The sequence below is a fragment of the Dunckerocampus dactyliophorus genome, chromosome 11 (assembly GCF_027744805.1).
Source record: "Dunckerocampus dactyliophorus isolate RoL2022-P2 chromosome 11, RoL_Ddac_1.1, whole genome shotgun sequence".
Classification (NCBI taxonomy): Eukaryota; Metazoa; Chordata; class Actinopteri; order Syngnathiformes; family Syngnathidae; genus Dunckerocampus; species Dunckerocampus dactyliophorus.
This window is the reverse complement of record NC_072829.1, coordinates 27,652,331-27,669,225: the sequence shown is the minus strand read 5'-3', so window position 1 is coordinate 27,669,225 and position 16,895 is coordinate 27,652,331. Positions and strand designations below refer to the sequence as shown.

Sequence of the window (16,895 nt, the reverse complement as noted above, 5' to 3'; positions counted from 1 at the left end):
GAATGGGTAATGGTAATGTGGGGTGGGGTGCTACTTGAGCAAGTTTATGTTCCCAAACTCTTGTGGTCACACATCCCTTGGGAAGTTCACCATACAATAAATACCATTATGTATAGTATAATCAACCATACGTTGGCGTGATACCGCAGCTTTAACAGAATGCTTCAATATGCTTTCAAAGCTATACTAGTTGAACCAAGAAGGTCAGTGTTTTTAAGCTAATGTGTTTCGACTGTGCAGGTGTCAGCTTAAATTAGTATCTTCCATTTTGCGAAGGGCTGGCTCCAGTGCGCGCCCTGGCTGTTGCGCTCGTGCACGCTGACGTAAAGAGAAGGGGACTCCACGTTAACGCGCAGCTCGGTGGAAACTTGTCTGGATGAAAGTTTAACACACGTCTCGACTAATGTCTGTCACTTAAACTAAGACTATTTCATCAAGTATTTCCACGTCCACAACTCTGCTGATGTCTGACGAGGGGGAGGAAAGCGATAGCGGGGAGCGAGCCCATCGCTCGGAGCCTCCCTCGCCGCCTTTGTGTCTCCCCAGAGGATCACCTTCATGTCGGCGGCCCCTGGACCTTTTCTCCTCGGCCTCTCCGCTCCTGGAGGACACGGACCCGCCATACCTGGCCTCCCCCGACTGTCTTCACTCGCCCCCGGATACGCGAGAACAGGGGGACTGCCCTCACCTCACACCGCCAAAGTTCCGCCACTGCGCCGGGGATTCTCCGTTGAGTTCGCACCAATATGCGCACCTTGACGTGGTGTGTGACCGCTACGATGAGCCGCTCCCTCCCTGGAAGGGACGTGGCTCCGAGAGCGCCGGCAGCCTTCAGCACCGCGGACAGAGAGTTTACCGAGTCTCCGAGTCTCAGGGCTGTGGAAACCACCATGCCAATGAGCACATAGACACCGACGTCAACTCAGACACCCGGCAATCGTGAGTCTCCCAATTGAATCATTAATGCCAACTTTTACCTTACACTCTAGAAACCAACAAGGTAGTTCTTTAATGTCAACTCAACAGAATGGGGCTCTACACTTAGTGAACAATTGGTTAGGCACAGGGACGTCCATTACAAGAGCTACAACACATGTTCCGCTTTTGTAAAGATCATAAAGCTTACTTTTTATTTTAACTGTTTTATCGTTGAGTTGCTGGTGTGAAACTGCGCTGCATCACTCAGAGTGGCGTTGCTAATATGTTGGTTGCCTCATTTAGCTGAATGAGAAGGCAACCAAACTATATACACTTCTCCACTGATGTAGTGCAAAATTACAACACTACAAATTGGTAAAGGTCTAATTTAATAACAGTATCAGAAAATACAATGCAACAAACCATGTTATTATTGTTGTTTGCAGTAAAGTACAATAAACATAATACAAACTTCCTCCTTTAAATAGAATTGTTTGTGCACCTAACTGGCACATTTATATTTCTATAAAAAGCTTATTGCAACAACTCTTCCAAGAGCAGCTTCTGCACTGGTGATAGTGTGCGCCAGTAATTACATCAATAGACTGGAACCTACAGTTCAAGGCTGTGCCAAATGGGCCACCTTGTTTTTTTCTTGGTTTCCATCAAATATATTGAGTGTAGATTCCAGGAGGAGTTCCCCACTCTCACCTACCATAAACATAAATGTAAAAGTATGTACATTATGCATGTGGTTGTCCTGCGTGACTTTTATTGAATCACTGTGTCTGTCTTAACCTTGCATTATTTTTCCCCTCCAGCCCTCAACCTCTTGATTTGATTCCACTGTACGGGTGCTTCAGATGCAGTCAGAATGAATTGTGTTTGTGTTTATTCTCCTATATGCTTAACCTATTCATCCACTGTGAAAAGCACCAGTGGGTGGAGTCCAGTGCATCCACACACACAGACAAATGGGACATCAATGGTGACACTTAATGGATATGCATGATGCCCAGGCGGCTCTGTGAGGACAATCAGATATTGAGAGTGGCAGGCAACACTGCTGAGTCTTTGATCTGCTCTGGTCTGCTGCTTTTATACACCGGTGTGCAGCTTGAAAGGCCTTGGAAGAAGCATGGATGCTTAAACAGAGAAGCTTATCGCCAGTAGTCTGACGTGTGTGCATGCGCGTGTGTGTGTGTGTGTGTGTGTAAAAGACAACATGCCTGTTTCTCATTACCAGTGAACATGATGAGCAAGCCCCCTTTTGATCTTTAAAGTAAGCCGTTTTGTCATGTCCTCGTGGAAACCTCCTCCGCCGCCTGTCTTGAAGAATATGATTTCAAACCTGATTGCACCTCCTTATCTTTTTTCTGTAGTTAGCATGCAAATTGCTGAATCTTGTCATTTGCTGTAAGATACAGTAGTAAAACATGATATCCGATGTTGAGTTGGAGGAAAGGCCTGAAACACGACTGATATTTTCATAACTTTTCCATGTCATGTTAACAGCTAGTGAGATTGGAATTTCATGACTTTTACGGATTGGAGTCAAGCCCTAAACTCAACCTACAATGACTCAAGCACTAAACTGATTCCAAAAATCCATCCCCTACTTTGTCAAATGTTGAAACTGTGCCTGTAACAACATGCAGGACAAACAGATCCCGGACCTGTTAGACTCTGTGGAAAAGGTGCCACAAACAGGAAACATCCAACCCAAAATGTCCAAAACGAATATACTGTAACCCGCATCATCAAGACATAGGAGCATGCACTGGTTGGAAGAGAGATTAAATACTAAGCTGCTCTTCACCGTACATTGACTTGGAGCTCAACTGTTACTTCCTGGAAGGTAGCACTAGTGCATAGCGGGAGTCCTTGGTTTGCCATTCCAGCCTCAATGGGTGGACAGGATCCCTAAAACTGCTCAAGTAAAACACATGCCTTTCAAAAGGGAGTCTGCACTGAAGTGCTGCTTACGAACAAACCAGTCTTTTTTTTTTAAATTCAGATTTAAATTAGATTTACCTCCTTGTTGTCAACAAAGATCAAATACTCTGCACTGAAATTGACAAAGTGTATGAGGATGATTGATGTTTACAAGTGAACTCTAATGAAACCAAAGAGGACTGAGTATGCTTCCTTGTGGAGTGCCACGTTCAAATTCGTAGGACTGAAAAGCATCACAAAGGTATCGAGGATCGACAGCTCTCAAGTGTTTTTGTCCACAGTAATCCACCACACACAAGACAGCACTTTCCTCTCGCAAACAAATTATTTTGAACCATTGTGGGGCACACAAAACAATGGAAACTGTGACTGCATTTTAGATGAGAATCAGTCAAATAGATAGTAGAAGGAAAAATAAAAGCATGGAAAGGATGGAACATTTTATCACCTAACAGTGAGGTTATCTCAGCGGGCTGGCAAGGAGGCTTGTGTGGAATCCTCAATGTCTGCAAGTGTATACTGCTGTGGCCTGGAAAACAGTACTTTAGTTATGTCCTGCTTTACTTATGTTCACAGGCAGGTATTACATTTCCAGTTGTGCAAGTGGCAAGTAAATCTGCCCTCCAACATTTACAACTTTCAGTAAAACTGCTGCACACTCCCATACAATTTGACGATGGGCTCATCGTTATGTCCTATATGACAATATATTTCTTCCATGCCCATTTTTCAATCATACAATCCATTAGACACAAATATTTAGAGAGGCAAACATTTTTGCTGTATGTGACATCTATTTTCTCACCTTCTTCTGTAAGATAACCCTTACAGAAATATCTTAGAGACTGTGTTAAATTAAAGTTGCCTAACAAGTTCTCCTTTTGTGCACGTACTGCAGTGTGTCCATGGAGCAGAGCACCTGCACCCAATCCCTTTCTTACTAGGGAGTTCATTACCTGCCAGCCGTGGGTCACTAGCCCCTTCTACACAGCTCTTTCAAGGCAGGAATGGTATGCCTCTGTTTCGCCACAGTATTTTTCACTTATGTGTCTGTGCACACATTCTTTCTGTAACTCTAACGCTAGTGACCATCTTGGACGTCTGGAACATGCATCAACTGGAAAAATGAACGCTTCGGCCCTGCACTCTTACTCTTCCTGCTAAGCAGCATTTGGGAGCATCACAGCTTTTCTTACTGTGTAGGTCAGAGTGTTCGGCCATGGCATACAGCGACCTTCACATGGATTTTTTCAGAGTACAGTTATTCCCACAAAGTGTTTTCCACTGCAAAAAGATGTCCCTCTTCTGGGTTTAACTTTATGGTGTGATCTCATGAACAATGTCACATATAATGGGGGCTACATGGTTATGCTTGTACTTTCATTTGCATTTATTGGCAGCCTTCACTCCTGTTAAGTACTGATTCATCATACAAGTGTGACACGCCAGAGACAATTAAACGACAGCGCCATCTCTCAGGCAGAGGCATTGACCTTTTGTCACCTTTTGATGAGCTTTAGCCCTGATTGCGCTTGAGTGGACTCATACATGACGGATGCTTCCTTGACTGCCAGGGGAAAGGCCTGTGTTAAACATAGTTGATTGGGTTTGACCAGTCCTTGGTCATAAAGTACATACATTTATGGAGGCGGTAATGACTTAGTTTACCCTTGTTAAAGCATACAGTAAAGTATGCTGTGTTTAACGGTGTCTTTTCCATGCTTTAATTGGTCCTCACATGTCCTCTCTTTGTCTACAGTGTTGAGACTATGCACCGCCGCCACACTACGCTGAGAGAGAAGGGGCGTCGCCAGGCAGTGCGAGGCCCAGCCTACATGTTCAATGAGCGCGGTTCGGCTCTCACTGCAGAAGAGGAACGCTTTCTGGATGCTGCCGAGTATGGGAATATTCCTGTAGTGCGCAAAATGCTAGAGGACTCCAAAACCCTCAACTTTAATTGTGTGGACTACATGGGCCAGAATGCATTGCAACTGGCTGTTGGAAACGAGCATCTCGAGGTGACCGAGCTGCTGCTGAAGAAGGATGGCTTGGCTCGGATCGGAGATGGTCTGCTTTTGGCTATTTCCAAGGGGTACGTTCGCATCGTCGAAGCCATCCTCGGACACCATGCCTTCGGCGGGGGGCTTCGCCTGGCTTTGGGTCCTCTGGAGCAGGAGATGCGCGATGATGACTTCTACGCTTACGACGAGGACGGGACACGTTTCTCGCACGACGTCACGCCCATCATCCTGGCTGCTCACTGCCAGGAGTATGAGATCGTGCACATTCTGTTGACCAAAGGGGCCCGCATAGAGAGACCGCATGACTACTTCTGCAAGTGCTTAGAGTGTGTGGAGAAACAGAAGAAAGACTCATTTAGTCATTCACGCTCGAGGATGAATGCATACAAAGGCCTCGCCAGCGCGGCTTACCTGTCACTCAGCAGTGAAGATCCTGTGTTGACAGCCCTGGAGCTCAGCAACGAGCTGGCCAGACTGGCCAACATTGAGACTGAGTTTAAGGTAAGTCATTGCATTTATGTTCAAATCCAGCCATTGTTCCAGTGATGCCATGAGGGAAAATTCCTGTATCTCCATCATTATCCAGATCCTAACCCAAATGTTCTTCATGGGTTCTTCTTTGGCCAACGTGCCACCAAGTTTGTCAAACGGGTTTTTTTTTTGCATAATCTTTCAAATTGCCCATGTGTGGTGGATCAATTTGAGCACCCTGACCTCAACCCCACAGCTTTATGATCTACTAGAAAAAAGATGCGCGTCCACTCTTTCGTCCAACATTAGCACCTGTCACCTTTCTGGAAAGCTAGCATAAGAGTGGAACTTATGGCTCCTCACAGAAGACTGACACTACAGTTTTTGTTTTTTCAACTCCAGTAGGTGTCATGGCCACGTGTCCCAATACTTTTGTTCATACAGTGTCGGTCCATTTGCTTCCTCGCTACATTGAATGTACAATCTAAATCAACACATCAGATCGTAATGCTGTGATAACAGGTTCAATTTTGCTGATGAACCGCATCATGCCTTATCTGCTCACATGTTTTTTTTCTGTTTTAATTTCTATCTACCCTCATTCATCCATTCTTTCTTCTCTCTGCCAAATCTTGTTTGTCATCCAGCCTCCGCGCTCATCATTCTGCTCCCCGTCTCCAGACGAGTTAATGAGAAGGGCGCACCTGAGGGAGCAGACTTGTGTTGGTGCTCATCTGTCTCATTACCATTTCATTATCAGCGGCCTGTCCTCGCTCGCTCGCTATTTTTCTCCAGATCTATTCTCTGTAGTAAAATATCCCAAAAATGTTGAATCAGTGTGGAAAATGGATTGGAGTGCTGCAGTATGCCTTCTGCGCTTTGGAACCAACAAGGGCAGTAAACGTTCAGACATCGTGTCAGCAAAGTAAGTTTTTAAATCGTCGTGTTAGAAAAGAATTAAACAGTAATTTTGAGAACAGATGAGAGGCAAGCAAGATACAAATGACCGGTCCTATCCACTTCAGGTCCTTTCCAATTAGAATTTATTTATTTAACAGCATTTTACAAGCGGGAATTGCTTTCCCTTTGTCTGGCATTTCATTTCATCGCTCACAGAAAGTTTTATTTGCTGGCGTTTGACACAAGTGTAATGAATCATACGATTCAGGCGTAATCTTCAGTGTCCGTGTCACAATGTTTTATGTGACGTTTGCCCACACAGCAGATTCAATCCTATGCGCACTAAGTCAAGTGCGAGCGACTCACACATACTCAACCTGTCACGGCACAGGGACGAGAGCAGTGGGGCACGCAGGATGCTTATGAAAATATGTGTCAGAACCTCCCTGACAGCAGATTATTTATAAACATTTTCTTTTCAAGGTGGCACATCAGTATCTCATAAGAGGCTCAACCTCGCCAGCTTTGGGGGAGACAATGCAGGGTGCATATGAAGGAGATTTACTTTACTACCAATGGTGTTTTGGTATCATTTAGTTTAACAACACCTTATAGTGCATGCAGACTTCAGTGCAGTCTGTGAGACATCAGATCAGTGAGCATCTTTTATGCTTTTACCTTAGCTTTGTGTTGGAAGCGTGTTGTGATGACTATAGCACCAGAAATAGAACTTATTGCCATGGAGCAAAATTGTCGCAACAATAGCTAGGGATGTTCCGATCCAATATTGATATCGGGCCGGTATCACCAAAAAAATTATGTTGGATTATATTGGCCTGCATCTCAAATCTCCGATATTGGCATTCCGATGCAAGCAGTCGATTCCAGACTTCTATCCAGCAGCGGCCAGATAGAGTGCGACGCTCACGCCATCACAACAGCAGCGTGTGCTAACGTTTTAGCAGAGCAACAAGGAGAAGGAGTGATGTCGGCCGTTTGTCTTTTTTGTTAAAGTCTGAAAAAGACGATGCGGCTGGGTGCAAAACCAGGAAAGTTCAGTATGACTAAACACATTGCGCATCTGAAGCAGTATCACACCGGAAACTCCTACGGGACGACAAGAAGTCATCAGCTATAACAGAGGAGAGCCAGCCTTTGTTGGTGGTGAGTAAAGTTGGGTTTAAACACTTAATTCAGCACCTGGAACCTTGCTATATCATGCCTAGCCTCCACTACATTGCGGATATTAAATGAATACTATACCCCAGGTAAATGGCTCATAACCTATTGGTGCTGATTGTTCTCTGTTTGAGTAACATCACCTGAAAAAGCCTTTTCTAACATTCCACACTACAGAATAAGTCAAAAGTATGCATGACTCATGCTGCTGTCGGATTGATATCGGTATTGGCCGATATTCAACGCTGCAAAATCGGTATCGGATCGGAAGTGAAAAAGTTGTATCAGGACACCCCTAACAATAGCAGTACACTATAACTCTGTCCTGGCTGCTCAGCACAATATGGGTGAGTCAGTTCAAGAAGAACAGAATGTACACAAACAAGTGAGCTGCATTTATCTTCTTTTTACACTTGTATGGCAGTTACGTAAGACATTGCCTGTACAGAAAAACAGTGCATGCAGGAACAAGTTGTCATTTACCCGCGAGCTTCTCCGTTTCTGCTTCAACGAGACGCAGAAAAATGAAACGGAGATGGAGATAAAGTGGTATTGACCTTCAATAATGCAAACTATATTTCCTCCACCCATCTTGCACGTCTTTGTCACACTGCCACACTCCAAGTCCGCATCACGCCAACCGTAACCATTTCCACTCTTGCTTCACACAATTCCCCATTTTCATTCGCACAGCATCATTCCTGTGCCTTTATCTCATTCCCCCAAGGCACCAGCCACAGACCCTGAGTCGTAAGTGTAATTTCATATGTGCCTGTAATGACTTGAAGTGGGTCTTACAATGCAAACATCATTGATATTCTTACACATGTTCTTACCCTGAGGTCATGCCTTGCCTGGGATGTAAACAAACTCGAATGGTATAGATGGCTCGCACTTAAATGACTCTTTTAGCCCCCAAAGAGCCAATAGACACTGGTATGTCAGGCTGGTGTTGTTGACATGTTTGATATTTAGGTGTTCTGTATTCAGAAGTTAGAATACACTATACGCTGTGCCTCAGGAAAATTGAATACAACATTTGAAGCCTTGTATGAAATGACTAAAAAGATAAACCAGGGGTGTCAAAAATGCCATTTTTTTTATTGGCCCGTGGCATATCCATCCAGCCGTCCATCCATCAATGCCACTTATCCTCACAAGGGTCGCAGGGGTATGCTGGAGCCTATCCCAGTGGACTTTGGGCAAGAGGCGGGGTACACCCGGGACTGGTCGCCAGTCAATTCTGTGTCAAATGCTTTTTACTTTTACATTCAGATGTTTATGGTTAGTCAAACTGTATATGACATAAGCAAACTGAGTAAATACGTATTCAAATAAATTTGAAATATACAGAAATATACAGAGTCACATGATCTATTGGGATTTCACTAATGAAGTAGTAGTAGTTACTCAGTTAATATTAATAATGACTCATCCTGTACATTATTTGTTTTTATCAATATTCTCAATGCAAGTTTTTCCCCCTGATGTGTTCAATCAGTGAAGGTTTCATATTGCTTATTTTCCTATCTGTATTATTTCTCAATTCATTGTAACCACCGAACAAGTTTTCCTCCCCGAGCATACATTATTAATAATACGTAATACATAATACATGCATCTTATTATTTGCTTGTCTAAAAAGTCAAGCTTGTGTTTCATGAGGGAACAGGCATCAATCAAATCACAATATAACCATTTCGCACTTTCACACCCACATTAATGAAGATGGATGAAATGAGTATATTTGAGGTGTTTCTCAATATGTTCAGTCACAAAAAGAGGTCTCATAAAGGTGATGGGCTATTTGCATTTTTAACAGGTGCAAGGCAGGCAGGGAGGATACAAATGATGTGAGAATCTGAGGGCCAAGAGGGAGCGACCTTATTTATGTTCTCTGCCAACAAAGACGCTTATGTATTGTATCTACAATAACTAATGTACAGTATGTGTGTTGGCTTGTTTACGGCATCGTACAAAAAATACTAAGCTGATTCCTGTGAAATTTGGTGCTATGGTGCATGGGCCAGGGAAGAATTAATCCATTTTGATGCGGAGCCATGATTTTATCATTTATCAATGGGAAACTCATATCCGTAAAAAAAAACTGTACATGGATGCAAAAGGATGGTTGTTTCTACCTTCTTGTGTGACCCATCTTTGCCTCCTTTGCAGAATGAATACCGAAAGCTGTCCATGCAGTGTAAAGACTTTGTTGTAGGAGTGTTGGACCTCTGTCGGGACACAGAGGAAGTGGAAGCCATACTGAATGGTGATGTCGACCTGTGCCCGCCGAGCCCCTACAACCGACCCTGCCTCAGCCGTGTCAAACTGGCAATCAAATATGAAGTGAAAAAGGTAAACTCAGTTCAATACTATTCTAATGTTCTAAACCAGGACTGGCCAGAGTGTGGCACAGTGAACCTCCCATCAGATAATATCATCCATCCATCCATCCATCCATCCATCCATCCATCCATCTTCTATGCCGCTTATCCTCACAAAGGTTGCAAGGGTATGCTGGAGCCTATCCTAGCTGACTGTGGGCGAGAGGCGGGGTACACCCTGGACTGGTCGCCAGCCAATGGCAGGGCACTTATAGACAAACAATCATTTACGCTCACATTCATACCTATGGACAATTTAGAGTCGCCAATTAACCTGATCTAATACACTCCTGATCAAAATTTTAAGACCAGTTTAACAATTGTAAGAATTTACATTTTACACTGTTCAACAGCTGATCAAAGGTTTAAGACCATAGCTCAAAAAACCCAAACACCCTAAAATAAAAATCAAGTTTTCAAAAAAGGACTGTTAATCACCTAAAAAGTAGTTTGTGCATGCCTGACGCCAGTGTTTCCAGGAGGCTAGTGGGGATGTTGCTCCAGGTGGTGAAGATGGCTTCATGGAGGACATCCACTGTCTGGAACTGATGTCCATTTTTGTAAACTTCCTTTGCCATCCATCCCCAAATGTTCTCAGTTGGATTTAGATCAGGGGAACATGCAGGATGGTCCAAAAGAGTGAGCTTATTCCTCTGGAAGAAGTCCTTTGTCAGGCGGGCATTACGAAGTGCAGTGTTGTCCTGTTGAAAAAGCCAGTCATTACCACACAGACGAGGGCCTTCAGTCATGAGGGATGCCCCCTGCAACATCTCCATGTAGCCAGCTGCCGTTTGACGCCCCTGCACAACCTGAAGCTCCCTTGTTCCATTGAAGGAATGCCAGTCATGTTGGAAGCCATCAGGACCGTCAAGGTTACATTTTTCTCATCAGATAATAAAACTTTTTCCACATTTCAATGTCCCATGTTTGGTGCTCTCCTGCAAATTCCAAACTGGCAATTTTGTGGAGTTGAAGGAGACGAGGCCTTTGAAGATGTTTTTTGTTCTTAAAATCCTTCTCTCGCAGACGTTCTCTGATGGTTATTGGACTGTACTCGGCACGACTGTTTTACTGTGTCCAACCTCAGCGGCAATGGCGCTGACGAGAGGCCTTGTTTATGCAGCTCAACAATCCCACCACGTCCAAAGAGAGAAAACTTTTTTGCCTTTGCCATCAAGATACCAAAATAGACCAAAACAGTGAATACCTGACAGAAAATGACACTGAATCCACATATTTGCCATTTTGGCTTTTAAAGGCTGTGGTCTTAAACTTTTGATCAGCTGATGATCAGCCTATTTGACTTCAATGCTTGTTTGCAATGAATTGCTTACTCAGGTTGTTTTTTTTTTCTCTCACTCCCATTTTTTCTTTTTGCATTTTGAATCTCTATACTTAGAACCTCCTTAAGATCCAACAGTGCAAAATGTAAATTCTTGCAATTTTTCAACCGGTCTTCTACTCGCTCCAGACTCTGCTTATTCCATCATTGTAGGAAGCAAATACCATTCATTTGCCTTTTAAAGTTGGCGTTGCTGGTTAGATTTTTTTTTCTCTTTATTTTTCTGCGCCTGCCCTGCAGTCTTCTGTTGCCTCACAATGTGAAAAACCTTGCTCGAAACACCTGAATTTCAGGCAACTCTGTAAATGTTCCAGATGGGTTATTAAACTATAAAACATGCAAGAGCCAACTTGCAATGCCAAACAGAACAGCTTAAACTAGCTTATAATCAGATTCAACCTCTAAGATGTTATTAGACAATCTCCTGAGATGCAATTTAAGACCTTTATCAAAAATTCTGTCTTCATGAAGATGATTATGGCTCGTTTTGGAGAGATATGACTTTAATTTAACACACTGAGGGACGTTGAAATATTTCTTCACTGTCATAAATGGCCTCTTGCGTTAAAGGGAATGCGGGATGGCATGTGTGATGTTGTGACACTCATGTGTTGAAGCAATGTCTCTGAAGTATCTTTATGTCACACCAAAACCTGGCGCTGGTACATCTGAATTGTCTCAATCCGGGAGGCTGGTTCATTGTGTAAAATGAAATACTATTGCTGACATTCTGGAGAGTGTATGTACACAGAAGGTTAGCCTTTATGATTGAGGTGCAAGTAGGAAGGTACTGAGACTCATGAAGTCGCTTTCAAGGCATTTGATTCAGGTGACCGCAGTGCACAACCACTGGAGGTCAGTGAGCAGCTGAATGACACGTGGCCTTTTGTGCTGATGAAAAACCAGGTGCTGCCACCTGTAGATCACCATGCACGCTGGGAAGCTGCTGGAAGACTGTACGCTCCTAAGCATGTGCATCTGTGCGTCATCATGTCCAGTCTTAGGGTTGCCAGACTAAATGTCAAACTAATCACTGATTTCCTCTAACCACAACATCCTCTCCCTCTGTTCTGTCTTCCACACACCCACAACGAAACTATTTGACCTTCGGTCTTCCCTCATCCAACACGATGGTCGTATCACACGTGTTGGCCAGTAAACAGCCTGTTTATGCTGGCTGTAATCCTGTACGAGAGCGCATGACCAACACTCACGGAGCTAATTACACAGGAGACCAAAAAAAAATGTTACCATGGAAACCAGGTGGAGCATGGCTGCATGTAATGTGTTTTGCTGGATTCAGGGGTGGGTAATGTTTTGAGTCAATGCGTATAGATCAGTGTGTTGAACGGCCAGTGGACAGCAGGGGCAAGTGTTTGTGTGTGTGTGTGTGTGTGTGTGTGTGTGTGTGAGATTGTGTGTTCGTGGGTCTAAATTGGCTTAGATACATTCCCCGTGAAAGTGATGAGGCAAACTAATGGATGAAGCATTGGAGGATTGATTAAGAAAGAAACCACTAAAGACCTATCAAAGGAGAGTGGCTGAGTTGAAGTGAGAAAGCAATTCAGCTGAGCGACACCTCCTAGATATGGAAAATCAAATGTATTTGTTTTTGATTACGTTTGTGGATTTGATTGAAACTCGGAGTACAACCGCTGCTCCTCCACATTGAGAGGAGCCAGATGAGGTGGCTCGGGCATCTGGTCAGGACGCCTCCCTGGGGAGGTGTTCAGGGCACATCTGACCGGTAGGAGGCCTCGGGGAAGATCCAGGACACGTTGGAGAGACTGTGTCTCTCAACTGGCCTGGGAATGCCTCGAGAACCGCCGGGAGGAGCTAGACGAAGTAGCCAGGGAGTGGGAAGTCTGGGCTTCCCCGGTTAGGCTGCTGCCGATCGCTTATCAACCCGATCTTAGATAAGCGAGAAGATGGATGGAGGGATCTTTACTGCGGAACCTCCAAAGTGGAGTGCAATTCTTTGCGGTAACACTAGTCTTCGGTTGTCTGATTCCTGTCTTTCCCTCTCTCCTCAGTTTGTGGCCCATCCTAACTGTCAACAGCAGCTGCTGACTATTTGGTACGAGAACCTTCCTGGTCTGAGGCAACAGTCCGTTGGGGTCAAATGCTGGACAGTGCTGGGGGTCACAGTCGGCCTGCCGTTCTTGGCTGTCGCCTACTGGATCATGCCATGTAGCAAGGTAAGAACAGTCACACAGGCATACTGTATATTGTGTGTATCCATACCACCACTCATAGCCAAATTGATGAATTCATGCTGACGCACACCAGTAAAAAGTTTTAAAACATGTTAGTCTTCACAAGGCTGGCAAACAGCTTTTACCCACAGGCCATCAGGCTTCTCAATGAAGCACTCACACACGCCACACGCAACACACACTCATAGCACTTTATTTATTTATTTATTTATTTGTATTATTTACTTGCATTAATGTCTCTTCTGTTGTTGCTTAATTTCTTGGTATTTATGTATATGTGTTTATGTTTCTTATGTTCTTATTCCTTCTTGTGTTTTTCTTTCTTTTCCTTGGGAGAATGAACAGAATAAGATTTTCATTGCATGGTATAACTGCTGTTTTACCATGCACATGACAATAAAACTCTCTTGAATCTTGAATCTTGAATATGCTTTCAGCCCAGGATTTCTGAGGTTAACACATGACAGTAGTTTATATTTATGTATTAGCTCGTTTAAAATCGAAAATTAAATGACATAGTAATCTGATCATCTTGATTCATAATCCTTTAATCCTCGACATTATCATTAAGGCGTTAGTGCATCCCCATGCGTGTATGTACTCATGTGCAGCAGGATTAAACTATGTCAAGGACTGCTTCACAGTTGTTAGTGAATTTTGTGATTTTGGAGGCAAGGCGAGAGACGTTCTTCCGTGTCAAGTGTGCACAAGAGCTTGGAAAGCTTATTTCGCTGAGATTCGACTGATATACAGTACAGCATGACAAGATACCATTATAACTGCAGGCACACACAACACTAAACTAAATGCAACTCACCTTTGGAGCCTCATGGTACAACTGCAGGCCAGACGATGGCGAGTAAATGTACTCCAGTACGATAGTTAAGAGACACTAACCACTGACTCCTTTGCGGATTTTTTATGTTAATGCAGGTCACTGCTAAAGAGGACAACCAAAAAAAGAGGAGACTAATTCCCTTGGAAAAAAAAAAAAAGGTTTGCAAAATGTTTTCAGATGCTTTTGAGCCCCATTTATTTATTTATTTTTTTATTTTATAAACTGGAAAACATTTGTGTCATCACCTTGTATTTGTACATGAAGTACATGCAGCCTTTCCTTCTCCAGGAAAGGTTCTGATCATTTGTTGTAAAAGTCTGGTCACCTGCTGGTGAGGTTGGGTATACAGTATAACCCTCCATCTTGGCAGTCCAATTCATTCATTCATTCATTCATTCATTAAGCAGAGCATAAAAATATGTTGAATGCATTTGATTTTCTGCTTGCTAGTGCTAGCAGACAGAAGAAAGTTTCCTCTGTGGGAAGATGTTAGTGACACGCACCTTCTAGCTCAAGCACAGCCGCACCCCTTCAGGATGCAGCGGTATATTGCAAGCGCCCCCTTGTATGACATTTCTATGTATTTTATTGTCTGATTAGCAATAATGATCTCACAATAATGACATTATGGGCTGTGGAAAGTCATGGTGTATAATAAATGTTTCTGCAACTTTATATTATTGGTGGCGAGCCTGAGTGCACTCAGACGGTAGGCAGGGCTTGCCCACACTCACGGTGGTTGACCTCACCTTAGGTTTCTTACCTGTATTTAATCAGGAAATTTGAACAAAATGTTAAAATCAATGGTAATCATACAAAAAGTACATTTATAATACAGGTCATCGGACAAATGTTTACTTTATGTTATTACTCATTGTTTTTCCCCTGACCGCACGTCACTGGTGTGACTTTTTTGGGCAATTTAACCAAAAAAATGCTGGATGCAAATGGGTTAATTTACTTATTTTTTGGACCTTTTTGTACTCTCGTCTCCAGGGAGACTCGACTGGGGTGCCACAAGGGAAAACACATGAATCAATACCCACAAGACGTAATGCTAATCCATGTAATATTGATGAGAGGGCTCGATATCATTGATCGCACTAATTGCAGACAAGTTCCCTCTGTAAATGTAGTAAAAAATAATAAAATAGTAAAGGTTTTAAGGACTGTGGGATTCAGAGACAAAAATTCCGGCGCTTGATACGTCGAAGATTATCACTATTTTTTGTTATGAAAAACATTTTTAAAGATTTTCTCTGCTTGCCTTATAACAACATTATTCAGTGGACAATTGTCTGCACATAAGGTGGGGCAGGCTTGCAAAATACATCCAGAAGATCCATATATCCATATATTTTATATGGATGACAATTTCTGAATATTTCTCCACGTATTATGATGATGGAAGACAGATCAGCTTTTGTTACCATAACATTGGTTAAAAAAAAAAAAAAAAAAAATACAAGGTGGTCTGGCTTCCACAGTTGTCAGCCTAATCTGAAGAGACCATCTCATTTAAACTGAGGGGTGAGATGAATCGACCTTATCAGTACAGCAGCTGGGTGTTGTGAAGGAGGAGGAGGGGTGCCCAGTGATGGGAGTACCGGTAGGCCTTTTGCAGGATTGGGTTTTACCTTTTTTAACATTGTGTGTGCATATGAATGTGCGTGCGTGCGTGCGTGCGTGCGTGCGTGCGTGTGTGTGTGTGTGGCATGGAAACCACAGTGGGACCTAATGTGTTACAGTGCATGCAGACAGTAGCTGTCTCCTGTGGGAAGATAACATTGAATGCAGCAGGCTTGAAGAGTGGTGCTGGTATGTGTGTGAGGGAGAAAGTGAAGCATATATTATTTTATTCAGTTTGTGTACAGTAGCATTTCTATAACTCCTTATGCCCACCCAACATGCATACATGCTGTATATGCACATAAAACATGTGTTGTATTGTTTATCACACTTGCATCTTGTGTGAAAGTGTGTTCTTTTCCTTTCAGCTCAGAAATGCAAAAAAAAACTGAACACACAATTATACGCCATAAACTTGTAATTACCACTTGTAGCGACAGAGGGTGCTGTTTATACTGCAATCTAAAAGGAAAACTGCACTTTTTTGGAAAGACTGCCCATCATCCACAATCCGTATGTGAGACATGAACACACGTCTTTCTCTTTTCTGTGTTCTAAAGTTACATCTCAAGACACATCTCTTCCACCTACAAAGCTTTTAAAACCCCTCCAACAAGGTTTTATGGTTTTATAGCCATGCTGTGATCATATAGTAACAGGTACATTCATTATAACATGCAATATTTACAGGGTTTTGACATATTTCAATCATTTTAAGCATTACCGGAACTTCCTTCCTGGGCGCATCGATTTCACATAGCAACATAGAAAGGAACGCTAACCTAGTGTTTGACTGATGATCACACCGTGAGCCTCCAAAACCCACCATACTGTGTCAAGTGTTTGTTCTTCAAATGCCGTGTTACATTCAAGCTTTTTTAACGTGCAGCAGGGTTTGTACCACTGGACGCGTTGCTCTACCTCCACTGTTGCCCACCATGTTTAGCGCCCCTTGTCTGGTCTCTTAAGCAAGTATTTCTTTGTCATTTTGTTTTTCCAGCTGGGTCAGATCCTGAGAAGCCCATTCATGAAGTTTGT

General features: G+C 43.2%; 1 protein-coding gene across 3 annotated transcripts in view; it reads left to right on the top strand.

Moving 5' to 3' along the window:
- The first annotated feature begins 339 nt into the window (after positions 1–339).
- LOC129190340 (short transient receptor potential channel 7-like) overlaps positions 340–16,895 on the top strand; it is a 52,593-nt gene continuing 36,037 nt past the window's right edge. The window contains exons 1-5 of one of the 3 annotated variants that reach the window (XM_054792937.1): positions 340–939; positions 4,634–5,396; positions 9,621–9,803; positions 13,208–13,372; positions 16,858–16,895. The exon at positions 16,858–16,895 is cut by the window's right edge and continues 179 nt beyond it. In XM_054792937.1, the coding sequence (XP_054648912.1) occupies positions 464–939; positions 4,634–5,396; positions 9,621–9,803; positions 13,208–13,372; positions 16,858–16,895 (1,625 nt within the window). In that variant the 5' untranslated portion in view covers positions 340–463. Of the gene's footprint in view, positions 940–3,848; positions 3,885–4,633; positions 5,397–9,620; positions 9,804–13,207; positions 13,373–16,857 lie in introns of those variants that run through there. The other 2 variants (XM_054792940.1, XM_054792939.1) reach the window with 2 other exon arrangements.